The sequence below is a fragment of the Phyllostomus discolor genome, chromosome 3, assembly GCF_004126475.2.
Source record: "Phyllostomus discolor isolate MPI-MPIP mPhyDis1 chromosome 3, mPhyDis1.pri.v3, whole genome shotgun sequence".
NCBI classification, from domain to species: domain Eukaryota; kingdom Metazoa; phylum Chordata; class Mammalia; order Chiroptera; family Phyllostomidae; genus Phyllostomus; species Phyllostomus discolor.
Genome location: NC_040905.2, coordinates 91,274,894 through 91,292,615, shown reverse-complemented (window position 1 = coordinate 91,292,615; position 17,722 = coordinate 91,274,894). Strand labels below are relative to the sequence as shown.

The 17,722-nt window shown below is 49.0% G+C and overlaps 1 protein-coding gene across 1 annotated transcript in view; it reads right to left on the bottom strand.

The window, feature by feature from the left end:
• The window catches only part of LOC114496469 (homeobox protein cut-like 1), a 345,941-nt gene extending 328,476 nt beyond the window's left edge, over nucleotides 1-17,465 (bottom strand). The window contains 1 exon segment of the mRNA XM_028511916.2: nucleotides 17,201-17,465. Within this exon segment, the coding sequence (XP_028367717.1) occupies nucleotides 17,201-17,263 (63 nt within the window). The 5' untranslated portion in view covers nucleotides 17,264-17,465.
• Between the last annotated feature and the right edge of the window lie 257 nt (nucleotides 17,466-17,722).

The window sequence follows — 17,722 nt, the reverse complement described above, 5'->3', positions numbered from 1 at the left end:
CATGGTGGGATGAGTGCTCCTACAAGAGATGCCAGGGAGCTCCCACGTTCCCTCTCAACACCCTCCATCACGGCAGAGTATGTGAGGGTTCAGTAGGAAGACAGCTGTCTACTACAGGCTCAGAAACAAAGGTTCTCACCACGAACAGAGTCAGCAGGCAGCCTGACCTCGGACTCTGCAGCCTCCAGAACTATAAGCAATCAAGGCCTGTGTTTAAGCCACCCAGTCCGTGGCATTTGTTACAGCAGCCCAAGCTGACTAAGATAAGTGGATTCTTGAGATGGAATCCAATGCAGCTATCATGAAATATGAACAAAATTTGTAGGGAGTAATATGAACAGATCTCAAAAACAGTGATGAGTGAAAAGGAAGGACTGAAAGATTTATAGCACAATGCCACACTTATGAATTAAAAGTACTTACACACACAAAAGAGGCCACATACTTTACAAGAATACATCCATATAAAGGCACATTAAACAGTAGAATGAGGAGAGAAGGGGACTGGAAATGGGAATAAGCATAAGGGAGAAAAAATTTAATAAGATGAATAATGATGTGTGGTGAATTGAGGAGTGACTGCTTAATACAACGTGTGTAGGGTGAGACCCGAGTGCGCAGACACACACAGCACACAACCCACCCGGTGGGCAAGCAGAAAGGAGAGATTCGGCTTTTCCTGAGCACGAGGTAGAAACGAAGGGTGCTAAAATTAAAACTCTTACAATTTGGCTTACGGATTTCAATCTTTAACATGATAAAAACAACCGGCAAGATGCTGCTCAAGTTTCAAAATCATAGTGCACTACGTTGGTAACGGCCCCTCACTTCTACTCCACTAGGGAGGTAAGGTGACCCACCTATCTGAAGTGACAGCTGCACAGATACACACACGGCCGAGTAAGATTTGGTATTTTGCTGCAACTTATGGAACCTGTCAATTTCATTCACAATTTACACCAGCTTCTAATTATACTTAACTAAATATTAACGATTCTAATTGCTTAATGCTTTATTGGCTAGATGTAAAGTACTAAGGGACATCTGGCTTGGCAAATGGAGTTCTGCCTGCTATGAGGAAAGAGCACTTGGAGCATACATGTCCTTCTCACACTCCCAAGTCTGCATTCACCCAGGCCTGGTGCGTCTCAAAAACATTACTTGTAATCCACAACCCAGTCAAGAGAAACGCTCGATGATCTGGATTTTAACTGTAATGGTCCTGGTTGCCAGCACAGAAGCTGGAGGCAGGGCGATGCAGGGCTGAGGCCCAGGCCCCCTGCACCTTTCGCTCTGCGTCCTCCGAGGGTGCACTCTGTCTCGGGCCCGCCCCGCAGGGCTAAGACGGGGGTGGCAGGCCTGGAAAGCCTCTCCCCACACAGGAGTGTTTGCAGGTAGAAGATGGCAGTTTGTCCTGGCTCATCAACTTTCGTCAGAGAAGCAGCACTTCTGTCTCATAAGCAACTCTACCAGACATTCCCTGTCTCTTCAGCCAAAACAAAAAGAAATGCCCACCGCACCTGGTGGGAAGTGGGGGAGGGGGAATACCGGAACACTAGAATTAGTTTAGACGACCTTCAAGTTTTGACCCCAGCAGGGGAGAGGCCCCTTGGTGGTGAGCAAGGAAGGAAGGAAGGCAGGGAGGGGAGAGACCAACCAACAGTGTCTGCTCTTCCAGGGCTTCTCAAATCCCATCATAAGTAACAGTGACTCCAAAGTAGGGCTGCCCCACCTGTGGAGAACCCATGGAGTAGACAGGAGGGACAACCATCTGGCATTAAAATGAGCACCCTGCAGAAAAAAACAGGAGTTAACACGTATGAGGTCAGAAAAGTAACAAATTAAAAAAATATGACCTAGCCACTCCACTCCTAAGTATATTCCAAGAAAACTGAACACATACCTTCACACAAAAACATGTACACTGATATTCACAGCATCATTATTCATAATAGCCCCCCACAAAAAAAAACAATCTAAATGCCCACTGAACCATGCAAAAATAAACAAAATGCTGGATGACCACCCCACGGGACATTATTTAGCTACAAAAAGGAACGGAGCACCAGCACACGCTACAAGACGGATGGACCTGGAAGACACTGCACTGAGTGGAAGAAGCCACACAGTGTGCGACTCTATTCTCACGTGAAGTGTCCAGAATAGGCAAATGCGGAGACAGAACGGGCACTAAGGCTTACGCAGGGGCAGGGGAGTGATGCTACCATGTGGGGGCTGTCCTGTCGGGGCGCTGAGAATGCTCTCCAGCAGGCTGTGGTGACAGATGCGCAACACTGTGAATGCACCGACAACTAATGAACTGTACACTTTAAAGAGAGTAAAATCATGGATTTTATATGAATTTTATCTTAAAAAATAAAAAGTAACAAAACAGAGGTATCAAGCATTACATCAGAGCAGCACTTTGCACCAAGTCAACAAGGAGCATATTCAACAGAAAAAATTTTCCCAAGAGTGCTCTGCACCATCATGCCCCCGAAATTTAAAATAGTTGTATACTCAAATGTTTTCAAGTCCCACTCTCCCTTGAAAAACAGAACACCGATGAAGACTTCTAGGCCCTCCTCATGGCCCCAACTCAAACACAAGCCCCAGCTTGTGCTTCAGAAGCTGGAGGCTCCTTTGTCAGGGTAGTCTGCTTTACACATTCAACAGGGAAACACTGTGGAAAACTTGTAGAGCATCGTCCCGGTACACCAAGGTTGCAGGTTCAATCTCCGGTCAGGGCATATACAAGAAGCAACCAATGACTGCATAAGTAAGTGGAAAAACAAATCAATGTATCTCACAGAAAACAGGACATGGGCCACGGAATACCACATGTGGGCACCACTGTTTAAAGTCCATTCCAGAAGCTTCCTTGAACAGTGAGATGACAGGTGTGTCTATCTTCTTTATGCAAGGAAGGGCAAGCAGGTGGCTGCCCAGAGGCAGGACAGGAGGCCCTGGGCACTGCAGCCTACTGAGCGCTGAGCAACCCTGTTCTGAGATGGGCTGCTGGTCCCTGTATCGGGAGAGATGGGAGTGCCCGGCTTCAGGGGTAATGGTCAACTGAGGTGAAGATATCTTAGCAAGACCCCTCCTCCCAAGACAACATAAAACCACCACTATTTGCAAAGAAGAAGTCTGGAAACATAAAGCTGTCTTGACGTCTGAGGCTCCATTCACTAGTCCCAGAAGCCCTGTGCCCTGACCTCCTAGAGTTAGGAACGTACAGTAACACGTTTAAAGCTGGCTCCCACCTTCTTTTACCCCAAGGTGGTTTTTGCACCTTTTCCTTCCTCCAATAAACAGTGTCTTCGGTTCCTGAAGCCTTCACTTTCACTTGAAGGCAACCTCCCTCCCACGTCACGGAGAAAATAGAGAACCACACACAATGCCCTCCAGCCACCCCAAACCCACTGTCCTAGTAGCAGACCTTCTCTCCAACCTGCAAACCAGCTCCAGCCTTCGCATCTCCTAAAACAACCTTTCCTGAAGAAAGCACAGTCACCCTCCCCTCCCGCCCTCCTGGCACTTCCTACTCGTCTCACACCTTAGCATGTTCCAAGAGCTGCTCCTGGTGAGGCAGGACAGGGAGCTGCCTCCCGGGCAGCCCAAAGGGCCGCTGGTCTGACCCCGGGGTGCAGTCACGGAGATGCTGAACAGAAGATGGAGGTCCTGAGCCCCTCCCCCTCCAGTGAGCACCTGACTTGCCATCAGGTACCACACTATAATTAGTTGTAATTGAAGCCCAATGCAATTAATTACATAATTTTTAAGTATTCAAGTTTAAGTCCATTAAAATTACATCATGAAACTGGGGAATTAACAAAGGATTACCAACAAAAAGCAAATAGGGAGGAAGAGGGAAACCCCAGGCTGGCTCCATGCGTAGCTGAGTCACTCGCCCAGGTGGGGTGACTGTCAAGTACAGGGCAGTCACCCCACCTGCTTTTAATAAACCTGCGGGGCCCAGCCCGGCAGCCGCATGCACAGGCCGCCTCTGGAAGGGCCAGCACCAAGTAGCGCTGCTCTGCTGGGTGCTCAGTGTCAGCGGGGCCCCGAAGGCCACCCATTCGGTACACTGGTCCCTGTCCCTCTCAGAGGCTTTCCCCAGCCTCGGTTTCCTCCACTGTCGCCTCCCCTGCAGGCAGCCTAAATGCCACTCCCCCAGCCCCATCTCTGCCACAGCCACTCTGACCTCAGAGGCCCTCCCGGAAACACCAGGGCCAGGGCACCTCCCTCGCCCTCACCCCAAGCACTCAGTCTGACGTCTTCTCTCCCGGCCCAGTCCATCTCCACCTCTGACTGAAGGAACTATGCCTGCCACACCCTCTGACTCCATTCTTTACCATCCTTCCCTCCACATTCCGACCAGCCTTTCTTATTGGGATTCCAGAAAGGCCTTCCTAAACACAACTCTGAGGACTAAGTTGTCTCTCTTCAATTTAAAAAGCAGTTACTCCTTAGGGCCTTCAGAACCAGAACTGACTGCATGGGGCTCTGCACAGAGGTCCTGTTCTGTGTGTTCCCAGGCCCTGAGCACTGGCTCTCTTTAAACGACTCATTTCTGCATTTACTTTCTGTCTCTTCTACTAGAATTAAAGTTCCTTGAGGGCAGGGATTTCCTGCTGCTCAGACACGAAGATGCTGTGCTAGAAGTGCGCCTGGACCGAAGATGACGTAAGTCGATGGAGCAAGATGGCCCAGGCCCATTTTTCCAGTTCCCTGCCCTGCCCTCCCCATGCGGATGCCCTGGCCCTTATAAAATGATGCCTGGGATACTCTGTGTACCCCACGGACTTGCTCCCTTCGGTACCCAGAGACTTAAATAGGAGCTGCAGCAGTGATCAAGGCACCATGGAGACATGATTGATTGATTGATGGATGAATGAATGAATGAATTGCCCCAGTAGCCTCTTTAAAAAAAAATGAGATGCTCCAAAAACAAACAAAACTACAAACTTCATTGAAATGCACATTATTTCCAAGACCTGCATACCTTTTTACATATTTTTAAAAATTTGTAACTTTATTACAAAACAAGCTACATCATCACAAAAATCAAGCATGTAAAAACATCATCTAAATCCTAAAGTTCCATTTTTCCATGAGAATTCCTTGAGGAACATAAGCTAAGATCTAAGAAGTGTCATCTGACCAGGTAGACGTCTCCTCTCAGGAGAGATGCCCACCCACAGACCCCTCATGAAACCAGTCTCCCACTGAACTCACCGAACTCCACCTTCAGGCGTGGCAGAGAACAAAGCCCGGTGCAGTCAGTGCTTCCAAGTGACGCGCATGGGTTTGAATCCAGTATCACTGCAGTGACTAATTCAACCAGCTTCCCCCGTGCTGAGAGAGCAGAGTTTTGCCTTGGCCATCAAGGGGCTAAATACAAATAGCATCTAAAGGTAAACTGCTCCCCAGCACCAGCATCAGGCCAGGTGTCTCAGAAAAAAGTCCTGGTTCAGACTCACGCACCCCCAGTCTGGTGCTCATAGCACAAGCCTCCGCTGGACAGTGCGCGACTATTCCTCTGCCAGCCTGCTCCCTTCCTGCCTCCAGCCCCGGTCCCCCAATCGGCCTCTCTGCTGCCTACCATACCCCCAAAAACTCTTCCAATTTTGCTGTATGGGGCCCGGAGAGTAGCAAGGGACACAACACGGAGGGCTGCCTTCAGCCTGACACCAAAACTGCACCTCAATTATCAGATAAAGTTTGCTGACAGCATATTCATGGCCTGGGGAAGGATAATCTGTCAGATAACCCTTCTCTTCGGAGTCCATCTATGAGCTGACTCTGGAGTCTCAGGGCAGGGGAGGCTTGGATCCAGCAAGGCCTCAACCGGAAGCTCCCCATCTACCATCAACCGAGGGCCCATCACATCCACCTCACAACAGGCTTTATTTCCCTCTTCAGCTGCTCACGTTCAGACTCGCCCATCACCAAGCTCATCTTGGGTGGCCCATAGATATGGGCCCCCTTCTGAATTCCCTCATAGCCTCATCACAAGGACCCCACCACTTCAACCGAGAGTTGGTCCCGGGAACAGCAGGGATGGCAGAAAAAGCAGGGACTGGAGCACAGGAGACCCAGGCATCCACCTTCTACTTGCTGGCTTCTCACCTACCAGCTGTGCTGTATCTCCTTCCTAGGCTGTTGTGGGCATGACAGGAAAGAAATCAAGAGCCTAAACCCCTAAACCGACACCGCCTGCTGTCAATACTCAGGACAGGATAGCTGTTAGTGTATATACCAAAAAACCCTTTTTAAAAAGTATCTATCTGCCTTGCTACCAGTGAACACAAAACCAGCTACAACCTGTGGAGTGTCCAACACTACCAACAAGGCTCTCCTTCTCTTCTTTTACTAAAACAGCGTGCAGTCCTCCCTTTGGGACTGGCGAAGTTAGACGTGAGGGTGGGGTCCCCTAGTTAAGACTAGACCTCCAGCCCTCCCCACCTCAAATAATACCAAACTCCCAAGCACCAAGCAAAACACAGATAAATCCACCACAGGCTTCATGCCCCAGGTTTCGGCTCATCTTCTAGACTGTAACGCCAACCTCCCTATTGAGCTGCACCTCTCCTTTCCCCAGGACCCAGCCCCTGAACACCCAGCAGACCCCAAACCCTGTGCACACCACGAGGAGCACACCCTCTCCCCTGACCTGGGGTGACTCCTCTTCCTCCTCCCTGTCCCTGTGGATGCCAGGCTCCACCCCCACCCAAGCTGGACCTCGGTCTGTGGCTCCTCTCAGCCCCCCTCTTTCAGTGAAGTCCCAGCAGCCCTCACTTCCCCAAATCCATGCAAATGATCATGCAGCCAGACAGTGACGTCACCTCTTACAAAAATATCCTAGGTACTTTCTTTGCAAATGAAGAAGCAGAGAAAGCATGCAGGCTAGGAAGGCCACTGCTCTGAAATGGGGCTGGCCCAGAGCCTCTGCCCAGGCCCACAGGCAGTTCTGGGGGCTGAGCACACACAGCACTTCTCTCCAGTGCTGACATCCAGACCTTCGTGTTTCTTCCCACTCACTCTCTCGTATTGGGTGGGTTCTGATCCTTCTAATACACGTCTTCCCCATCAGTGTGGGGACATTTCCTCCCATGTAGGCTGTGAGCCAAGTCAAAGGAAAATCTGTCAAAGAATTGTTCTGCCCAATTCTAGTTTTAAAAATGTGAATTTTTTGTTTTATGAACCACAACCACAATTGTGTATATTTTAACTAATGTATACGTCACCTTGCAAAGACAGAATTTAATAAATGGAAATCAAAAAGAAATGCATGTTCTATGAATGTGTACCTATCAGCAGCTGTCAACACACAGCCATTTTTATATAACGTACCCGCCTCTGACAATCCTACAAAGAATCCTATTTGAATTCTTTAAACTAGCTGAATGAGTCCTGAATCAGAACACACGGGACTATCCCCTTAAATGCAGTCCACAGTTCTCATGCAGCAAGACTTTCTGGGTGTCCAGGCCAGGGTGAAACAGCAGGTGCATAACAACAGAAGGTAGCAAGCAGGAGCATGAGTGGTAAGGACAGCTGGAAGGTATGGTGGGTGCAAGAAGTCAGAAAGAGCCAAGAGGGAAGCCAGAGCTCAGAGAGGAGGTCTCAGAAACTACCAGCCACACACCCCAACTGTGCTGCTGGAAGGCCCTCTCTCCCATTCTCCCTCGGTTGTACAGAAATCAGCTCCAGCTTTCCCTTCCCTCTGGGGACTTTCTTGCACACCACCCCAACCCCCCACCCCCACCCCCTATTTTGACAGCCTTCCTCTGCAGCCCTCCAACAGCTCCGGCACACAGTCATGTCACAGCCGAACCCCAGCTATCCCATCCACCTCTCCCATAGAAGGTGGCCGTCCTGCCCTGCACCATGGTGTCTGGCACACGGGGGCTCTCCAGCAGCCCTGGTTTTAAAATGAAGGAAAGGAGGAGTGTGTGCAGTAACGCCTGATACTCAGATGTGCACAGGGAAGTTGACGAATCCAGGATCCCTAAGTGAGGCAAGGTTTAGGTAAGGTAAAGACAACCATCAGAAACTCTGCCTGCTGGCCTGAAGAATGTGGTCTCTATGTGCTAAACTGAGCCTCTGTGGGTGTTTAAGGAGAGGAATGACATGATGAAATCAACGGTTTGGGAAGATTAATCTGGCAGCCACATCTATAATGGATTGCAACCTGTATCGAAGGGACAGTTTTGAAACAAGTAAAGCTACACACTCAGCTCTTATGTGTTAGGAAGATTTGGCTCTCAGATACAACAAGCAACCCTCAAAACTAACTGCATAAACACATACAAAAGATTTATTAAGGTATCAGTTCATTTAAAAATGACAGCATAATTATATACCAACACAGAGCAATGTACAACAATAGCAAGCCACTTCACACTCCCCTGGCAATGACATTCAACCATAACTGGCAATATCCTTCCTCTTCCAATCCCACGTCAATGCTGACAAGTTGGAGTGCCAGGCTGAGGAGTAGGTAGGGGAGAGGAGAGATGACAGCATTCCCTCCAAGACGGCCGGCTCCAGATGGGGATGTCCCGATTGTGTACCACTCAATCGGGATGGCCCGACTGCTCTCCAAGGCAAATGCTCGCCAGGCCCTGGCCACCTCCATGGTCCTCTGCACTTGACTGTGGCTGAGGCCTGTGGGAGACCAAGGTGTCTGGACAGGCGCCTTGCAATAGTCTGAGCTTCCTGTCTGGCTCCTGGGTCCCACTCACGGCTCCAAACCTGACCTTGTCTCCTACTTGGCTGAGTGATGTGACAGCACACAGCATTACATAAGCAAGGAATCGAGGTACAGCTGAAACGATGCAACTCCAGGAAATTCACGTCTCTATACTGGTTTACACGGATGCTCCTGTATTCAGTTTTCTGTTTCAAAACTATACTACTTACATTTTTGCTGTGTGAACAGGGGAGGAAGATGGAACTTGAGTTGCAGGCCTACTTAGAATTTTTGTTGTAATTTATGTTGGTGACTCAAAATCTTTTCCCTTTAAAAGGTTTATGTCTTATGGGCAATTGCTATCTACATGCTTGGTGAGAGCAGAGCAGAACAATGTGAAACAGAAATAATTCACTGTATACGGATCTGTATGGGTTCAAGTTCTAGGTCAAGTACCATGGTGAAAAACAGAAAATAAAGGACAGTCTTGCCATTATCTGCCACACCTTTCAGAATGAAGCAAAAATAGTGATAGGAGCAACAGAATGTTCCTATTTTAAGGTAAGAAAAAAGTCCTTTCCAAACCTAATCAAAAATTAAATGTACAATTCCCTCCAGCAACAATTTTATTTTTGATTTTCATTTACATAGTATCTTTCTTCCAAGAATCTCAAAATAATAGAGCTCCATAAATACTTAAAAAAAAAAAAAAAAACAGTTGTCACAACAAAGGAAGGGACAGGCCTGGCAGGGCAGGAGCTCCGAAGGGGACAAGCAGTGGCAGGCCGGGACAGCCGTGGACAATGGCTCCACGGAGGCCCCTCCCGTACCCACCTCCCCACACGCCTTGCTTCTGCCTGCAGCTTTAGGCTCTTTGAGACAAGGAGTCATTACCTTTGGTGTCCTTTACAAACTTTAATCAAATTATTTTTATCTAAATACCAATTTCTTGCCTAAAAAACGGGGGAAATTGGCAATAAACCAAAGACCTTCACAAGTCCAAAACAGCAAATGAACCAAGATTCCTATAATGAATTCACATTCTTTTCAGTATTTAACACATAAAATTATATTAGAAAATAGAATATTAACAATTGGGGGGAAAGACCCAATGTAAAAAAAGCCTGTCTTACATTTAGGAGGAAATTGGGAAGAAGCTTTTGAGGGCTATTTTTTTAAAAACAGCTAGGTGGACACGATCTGAATGCCTTACCTTTAACCAAAAGCTGTTAACACCCAAGTAAAATTTTAGGACAGTAAGAATGGCATTCTGTGTCTCCCAATGTCACAATATTCACTTAAGAACTTATTGTTCTATCTGTTTTTCCCTTAACTAAACTCAAAACACCTCACCACCATATACTGGGTTGGCCAAAAAGTCTGTTTAGCTTTTTCCATAAAATAAAAGACACTTTTCACCAATAACTTTATTGATTTGGATATTTTGAGCATGTTGGCTATCTCCCTCGATTGGCTTCTAGTGGATAGAGAGGCCCGGGGTGCTGCTAAACATTTTCCAATGCATCGGACAGCCCCGCAGCAAAGAGCTATTTGGCCAAAATCTCAGTAGTACCAAGAAACTTCGCAAACCACTTTTGACACATGCAATCGGTCACAGCACCTTCTCCACGTACTACACAAATCTTTGTGTTTCAGTTGTTTTTACCTTTCTTGAAATAATAAAGCATATTACACCAAAAATGTTGCATTTCTTCCATCTTCAATATTAAAATAGCTGCACAAACATTCACCAATAAGTTTCTTTTTAATGCATGCTGATATGACAGCTGTCCCAGTAAAATCAAACAAAATTGTTTCGATGAAATTAAAGACAACTGAGCATTGCTTTCTGGCCAACCTAATAAAACTTTAAAAAAGGGAAATGCTTTTACTTACAGCCAAATAGAAAAACATCTTTAAGAAAACAGGCCCCATGCTGATAATACTCAGGGTAACGCTAAGAAAAAACAAGCTTCTGAGTAAGCTCTGCTGATTTCCTCCAAGTTACCTTCCTAATTCAGAGTGAAAAGCAACCAGGATTTCCACTGTCAGCTGACTGACTCTGACAGGTCATGAGCAAGAGGCCTGTGGTGGCCTCTTGCGTTTTATAAAGGTGTGGGGCCAGTCTGTTCAAGAATCCAGTCAGTTTCATGTGAAATCTATCTGGCTATTTTTCCAGTGGCTCCCAGGTGTTAAGTAAATTCTTAGGAGGAATGAACACTCCCAACAGCATGCCTTTCCCACTGACCATGTTTTGCGTTCCTGAGGATGGGGGGTGGGGGTGGGGCGAGAGGGGTCCTCTGAATAAAAATCCACACGGATCACGTTTGACGAACTTCCCAGGCTGCCCATGATATAAGGGCTCTATAGTAAACACAAAAATTCTGCTCTGCAATAAAGAAAGCCTTCATATTCAAGTGAAGAAACTGACATTTACTCTGGGCACTAACATCACCCTATCAGAATTTAATTATAGCAAGAACTGGAATTATTTTTATTATAGAGCTGTTTACTTTTCACAGGAAAGATTCTTGATGGGTTTTGCAACAAATTACACATCTTTCAGAAAGAGTTGTTCACCCTCAACTGTGTGCTTCATAACTGCTTCAGTTGTGGCACGAAGGAGGGCGATGCCCTCGGCTCCTCCTCAAGCCCAGGTAACCTCCTGCAGGGGCACCTCCTGCCCAGCCAAAGATCAGTCTCCTCTGCCAACTTTCTCAGAAGACAGCTGAAAAGCAGGACTGATTACAGCTCGGCAAACCCAAAAGTGTGACAGGACCAAGACCTCAGTACAAGTTTTAGTCGTCCTCTTCAGTAAAATCAATACCCAGATATCAAGCAAAACTTCGTTCTTAAACATAAAGCAGAACCCGGGCTATTCACTGGCTTTGAAAACTAGAATAGGAAAAAGAACAGACAATTCAGAGCACCCCACCATTACTGAAATCTCCTCCTAACCGTTAGTTTGTCTTAGGGGGTAGTGCTATTTAGTGTTACATCTCTAAATGTAGAACACTTAGGGAAGCAGTTTCTCTCTGAATTCTAAATCATTGTCAGGGTCTAATAAATGTACTCAAATGCTCTTGACAATAAATGTTTATTAAATAAGAAATCACAGAGGAATTCACAACCCTTTTGCTGTGAAAGTTACATAATACAGATATTGAATTGCTCGTCTACTTATGCTATTAAAGTTCCGTGTTGCTCCATGAGCTACACACGCAGTTCTCTCGGGTGTCCGGGCATCCAGATCCTGGGATGCCCCCAGCGTGACCGCAACGTCCAGGTAAACGGCCATGGGCCCAATGAGAGGTCATGGGGCTCCTCTTCAAACGGCTTCAACAAAACAAATGGCCTTAAGTGAAAAATGTCTCTGTGCTTTGCTATAATAAGATTTAAACACAGGATTCCAAGAATTCCACCTGTTTCCAATTAGATAGCAGAATTGCTTGAGTGTTTAAACTACATTCACTTGCTACTTATACAAAACAATTCTTCCGGGTTTTTTGAACATTTTAAGTATGTTAAAATAAGATTACGGGTCTGGTTTAAACAATCAGAGGCAGGGGAATTTCAGTTGAAACCAAAACTATCTCTCTGCAGCCATAATGCAGAGCTTCAGACAAAACAACAGGACAAGATATACGAATGTCTATCTTTGACAATTGTAAAAAAATCAGACCTTCCATAGGAAAAGCAATTAGATTTTTTAAAGTTACCCATTAAATAATTTTAAATAGGTTTCAAAATAACTTCTAAAATTATGCATAATCTTATAATGTTAGAATAACTTCTATAAAAATGTTTAGATAGTGCTTGTTTTACAGTCCATCAGATACATCTGTCTTTTAAATATATGAAATTTACATGGGGCCAAATCTGTGAACTACATAATGGAAGCGCAAATGGGAATTTGGCCTAGCTCTGTAGGATTTTTCACATTAAATTTCTCTTTTTAAAAAAGGACACGTTTAAGAGAACTTATTTTCCCCTTAAGAAAAAAAAAGAATGATTTGTACCCTGCCTGGCATGGCTCACTTGGTTGGGCATCGTCCCACAAAACAAAAGGTTACAGGTTCGATTCCCGTTCACAGCACAAACCTGGGTTTCGAGTTCTGTCCCTGGTCTGGGTGCTTACGAAAGGGCAACCAAGATGCAACCTATCCAGGGGCAACAGATCAACGTTTCCCTCCCTTCTTTCTCCCTCCCTTCCCCTCTCTCTAAAAATAAATCAATAAAATCTTTTTTTTTAAAATAGGGCAAGTTTTCCTCTAACAATTTTGTCCTTCCTTCAGTTCTCTGCAAATGTGTCTGGGGCTTTGTAAACCAGCTGAAACGAATATGGCTTTTTCTACTTCGAGCCTGTTTTCTCTCCTAAGACAGGCTGTGAGCCAGCCTGAGGAGCAATTTTGACTGCTGACTGCTCCAGGTAGATGTGGGGGGCAGGCCACGGGGGCAGAGACTACTGTTTCCGCACAGCTCCCACACAAACCCTGGTGTGTTTGCTCTAATTGTACACATCAGGGGGAGGGCTTTTTCAACAGCCATTAAAGGTCTTAGGCTCAATCAGCTCACCAGACAGCACTTTTAAGGTTAGCTCTGTGGATTAGGAGAGAATAATTCCTGAGGTAATTGGCAATCTGTCCCTTTCCCCTTCCAATTTTCTCATGCAACTAACTCCTGACAGGAGATGGGGAAAATTGGGGAAGCAGACGAACTTCTGACGGACCCAACGGTGTCAGGAGTTGTTGCCCAAGTTCATCTTCACTGACTTGCACACACACACACACACACACACAACCCCTACACATTTCACAGAGAAAAACTTTAATCAATTGATAACGGCCCCTCCCATTACCTAATCTCAAAGACACCAATGTTAAAAGAACCAAGAAAACAAAGACAGCAGCAGCACAGAAACCCATGATTAGTTTACTCATTGTTTCATAAAAGCTACTCGATGAGATACATAATTTCAATCAAAATAATATACTTCTTATGGGAACAGTCAAGGGGTGACAGGTAACATACACACTTCCTTAACAGGAGAAAACAAAATAAATGGACTTACAGCAAAACTGAAACTGCTCTCTTGCTTTGAAAAAGAGGAAAACGTTTAAAGTTAATTTTTACAGAGAAGCTCCTTAGAGGACAGTAGTCACCATGCAGGAATAATGCCCCAAAGGAAAGTAAGTCACTGGTAGACCCCATCCCAAAAAGCTACACTAACATACAGGGTTACAACAGCTTGTTTTAGGTGTCCTCTTTTCAAATGTATGTTTAAACAGCAAATTTATACAATCGTGTTTTTATTTTTTTTTAAAGCCTGGTTTTTACAAGTGTAGGATAGGATAAAAACTTGTCCAACTAGTCTTCGCAACACAAGAGCACCGAAACTTCCATACCACAGCCTTTGGGACTAAAAAGGAAATGAAATAGAGCTCAATGTTCAGAAACTCTTACTGGGCACTCACTCCACCACCCAGGGCAGCTGGACAGACCAAGTAGAGGGTCAAGAGCACAGCCCTGGCTCACAGTTGTGGGAGGCACACATCTGGCCTTACGTTGCCTAGACCCACTGAAGTCTCAAACATGGATCTGGGTCTAGTTAAGACCAGCCTCTTCACCCTTAGGTATCAATGCCACAGCCCACACTGGGCTCTACAGGCAACCCGATCGCAATGGAAGGGGTTCTGGAAAGATGAGAAGAATCTGAAACTAATGAATTCTCTCTTCTCAAACTGCAGTCTCATTGGGTCACTTACTGTCTGTGGGAATAGAGATGACGCTAAATGAGATATCAACTCAAAAGGCCTCTTCAGGGCCCAGAGAAAGAACCAGTTCAGCCTTATACTTTGAATTTTGGCAGTCCATAGTCAACTGAAACTTTTCAAACATGCGATGAGGCAGCAACAGAAAATCATCTAAGGCCAAATCATATCTAACATCAAAAGTCAGTGAGTGCTCAGGAAACAAAATAATGTTTTTTAATTTAAAATTCAAGATTAACATCTGATTGTTCATTCACATAAACTGACAGGGAAACTTTCCATCGAATCCTAGAGTTACACAGTCAAATGTCCTTATGCTATCCTGAACAAGTAGCTAACCACTTGGCGGGCAGGGGGCAATTGTCAAAGAGTTAGTAAGATCTAATAACTCTCTAGAAACCAAGTCCATTTCCCAGGCAGTTTTGCCAGAATGCTTAAAAAAGAATGTCACAATCAGGAAGACCAGAAGAAAAAGAAAAAAAAAGAATAAAAGGAAAAAAGAAAATTAAGGTTTGTCTCTTAAAACTCCACAACGGGTTTTACTTTAAGCACAAGAATTAAATTATGGTAAAAGGGAGCTATTTTTACTAAAACAGGGTAGACCAATTTATCAAAAATGCCATTTGGCTGTGTTCATTACATTCAGGAATCTAATTTACACAATAGACACTTTGGAGTAATCTATTTTAGTCAATAAATACTCAAACTCCTTTAAGTTTTAATCTTATCGGAAATACATATTTCACATAGTCTTCTTCCTAGTTAAGCGAGAAATCTGAAGAAATTTCATAACGACGATGAGTCTGCGTTATCGTTCTTATGTAGGCAAGGGCAGAAAACAAGCATATACAATTAAAGTTGTCAGACTCCATTTATATATGTTTTAATCCAATCCGGTTGATTTCATACAAGCCGGCATCTGGATTTCATTTGCTTTCTTCCTAAAAGTATTGTAGGTCACAATCACCAGTCCTCCAGGTTAGGAAAGTTCGGCCAAGTTTACCTTCACGCACACCTTCGAGCTGGGAGCAGTAGCCGGCCCCCAGGGACGCTGAGAGACCCCCCGGAGCGCAAGGCTTCCCGGGGCCCTTCTAAGCCACAGATTGTCCCCAACGCTCACGGAGCTTTTGGCGCACAAGCCGCTCACCTTCAACTTGGCTCCTGCTACGCACAACATCCACCTGGCAGAGTACCGAAGCTGTCCAGGCGCCGCGAACGCGGAGCTGGCAGGTTCGGGGTGGACTCCGAGGGTGCGCCGCTCCTCCGGGTGGGAGGTGGATGGCAAGAACGCGCGCCCCCTGGGTACAGCGGCAGCTTGGGCGCCTGCTGGGGAGCCGCGGCATAGTCCCCCCGCGGCGTCCAGGACTCGGAGCGCAGACCACGACACCGCACACCACAGTCCGGGGGGTCCCCCGGGGCTTTGCTTTACAGAAACCGACCCGAAAAGGCATTTCGGAGACTATCCGCCGCGCGCTCCATCGCACCGCGGACCCGCTGAAAGGGCAGGGCCGGGGAGGAGAGGGCCAGAGAGGAGTGGGAGAGTTACTGAGGGCCGCTATAGACTCGGCGCCGAGCAAGGGCCGCCGGGACAGGCGGCAAGGAGGAGGTGACTCCCGCACCGGCAAACGGCGCGTCGGGACTCAGCGCCCGGCCTGCGCTACGAAAAAGTTGCAGACCCCCGCCCGTGCCCGCACGGGTGACCGCCAGGCGCTCCCGGGCTCCCTGACACACGGGGTCCGCACGCGGGGCGCTCCCGCCACCCCTCGCAAGTTTCCCCAAAGCGTCCCTACCCGGCTCCCCGGCCGAGGAGTCGGTCCGCGCTACTTTTATAGGAACACAAAAGAGCGGGGCGGCTGCGGGGTCTGCGGGTGGACCCCGGCGTCCGCCCGGGAGTAAACAAACCCCGGGGTCCACGCTAGGAGCCCAACGCCTAATGCGGGAGCGGCAGCGCGGCCCGCCCGCTGACAGCCTGGGACAGCGGCCGGGACAGCGGCCGGGACCGGGGCCGGCCGGCCGGCCGGGGCCGTGGAGCAATGACGCCCGCACGCCGGGCCACCCGCCCGCCTGGCCGGAGCCGGGCCGCGCCGCCGCCGCCGCCGGTGGCCGCTCTGACCCTCCCCCGAGCCGGCGGCACCACAGCGCCACCAGCCCCAGCTCCGCCGCGCCGGCGGCAGTGGCGGCGGCGGCTCCTCCTGGAGAAGCAGGCGCTTCACCCCCCACAGCAACTCCCCACAAACTTTCCCCAGGAATACGGCGGGCTGGGGGCGCGGGGCGTGCGGCCGGGCGCCGCCGACGGGCCGCAGCCCCCTCCCGGCGCGGCGCGGCACGGCCGCCCGCCACCCGCTCACCGCTCGCGTGCGCACCCCGCGGGCCGCCGGGGCCGCCCCCTCCCCGGTCCCGCGGCGGCGGCGGTGGCGGCGGCTCAGGGCCGGGGGGGCGCCCGGGGTGGGGGCCGACCCCGGGGGCAGCGGTGGCGGCGGCGGCTCCCGGCGCCATCTTGGGCTGATCGATGAATTGAACAAAGAGGATCAATTTCTGATCAAGCGAGTTATCAATGGGGGCCGGGGAGAGAGAGGGACTTGTCCCCGACTCGGCCCGGCTTTCCCCGGCACCCCCCTCCTCCCCGCCGCCGCGGCCCCCCGGCGACCCGGCAGCCCGGGGCCCCCGGGGAGGCCGCGACCGCCCGCAGCCCCCACCCCCGGGCGAGAGGCCGAGCGCGGAGAAGCCTGACCTGCAGCTGCTGTAAATCAAAGCGCTTCCAATATTGAAACATCGATCCCACATTGGCCGCCATCTTGAGACATATTGAGACGGAGTGAGAGGCTGATAGAGAGGGGGCTGGAGTTCAGGAGCCGCCAGGAGGCAGCAGGCGGGCGGCGCCAAAACCCGGCCTGGAGCCGGCCGCCGCCGCCGCCACCGAGGACGCGGACTCCTCCTCACGGCGCCGCCGCAGCCATAGCGAGCCCGAGCCGGAGCCGGAGTCAGAGCCCAAGGGCCCGGCGGCCGCCGCCCGGCCTGGCGCGCGCGGCCGCTGCCCCCTCCCCCCGCGTCCCACACCTAGCCAGAGACCCCCGCCCCTCCCGGGCCCCCAGCCCCAGCGGGCGCGGCCGCGGGCCCGGCCCCGAGGGGGCGCTGAAGGGCAGCGGGAGGGGTGCTCCGAGTCCTCGCTGGAGGCTCGGGGCCCGGCTCACCTGGACTGAGTATTGGGCCCCCGGGGGTCGCGGTTGCTGCAGAGGGCCGCCCCTTCAGTGCC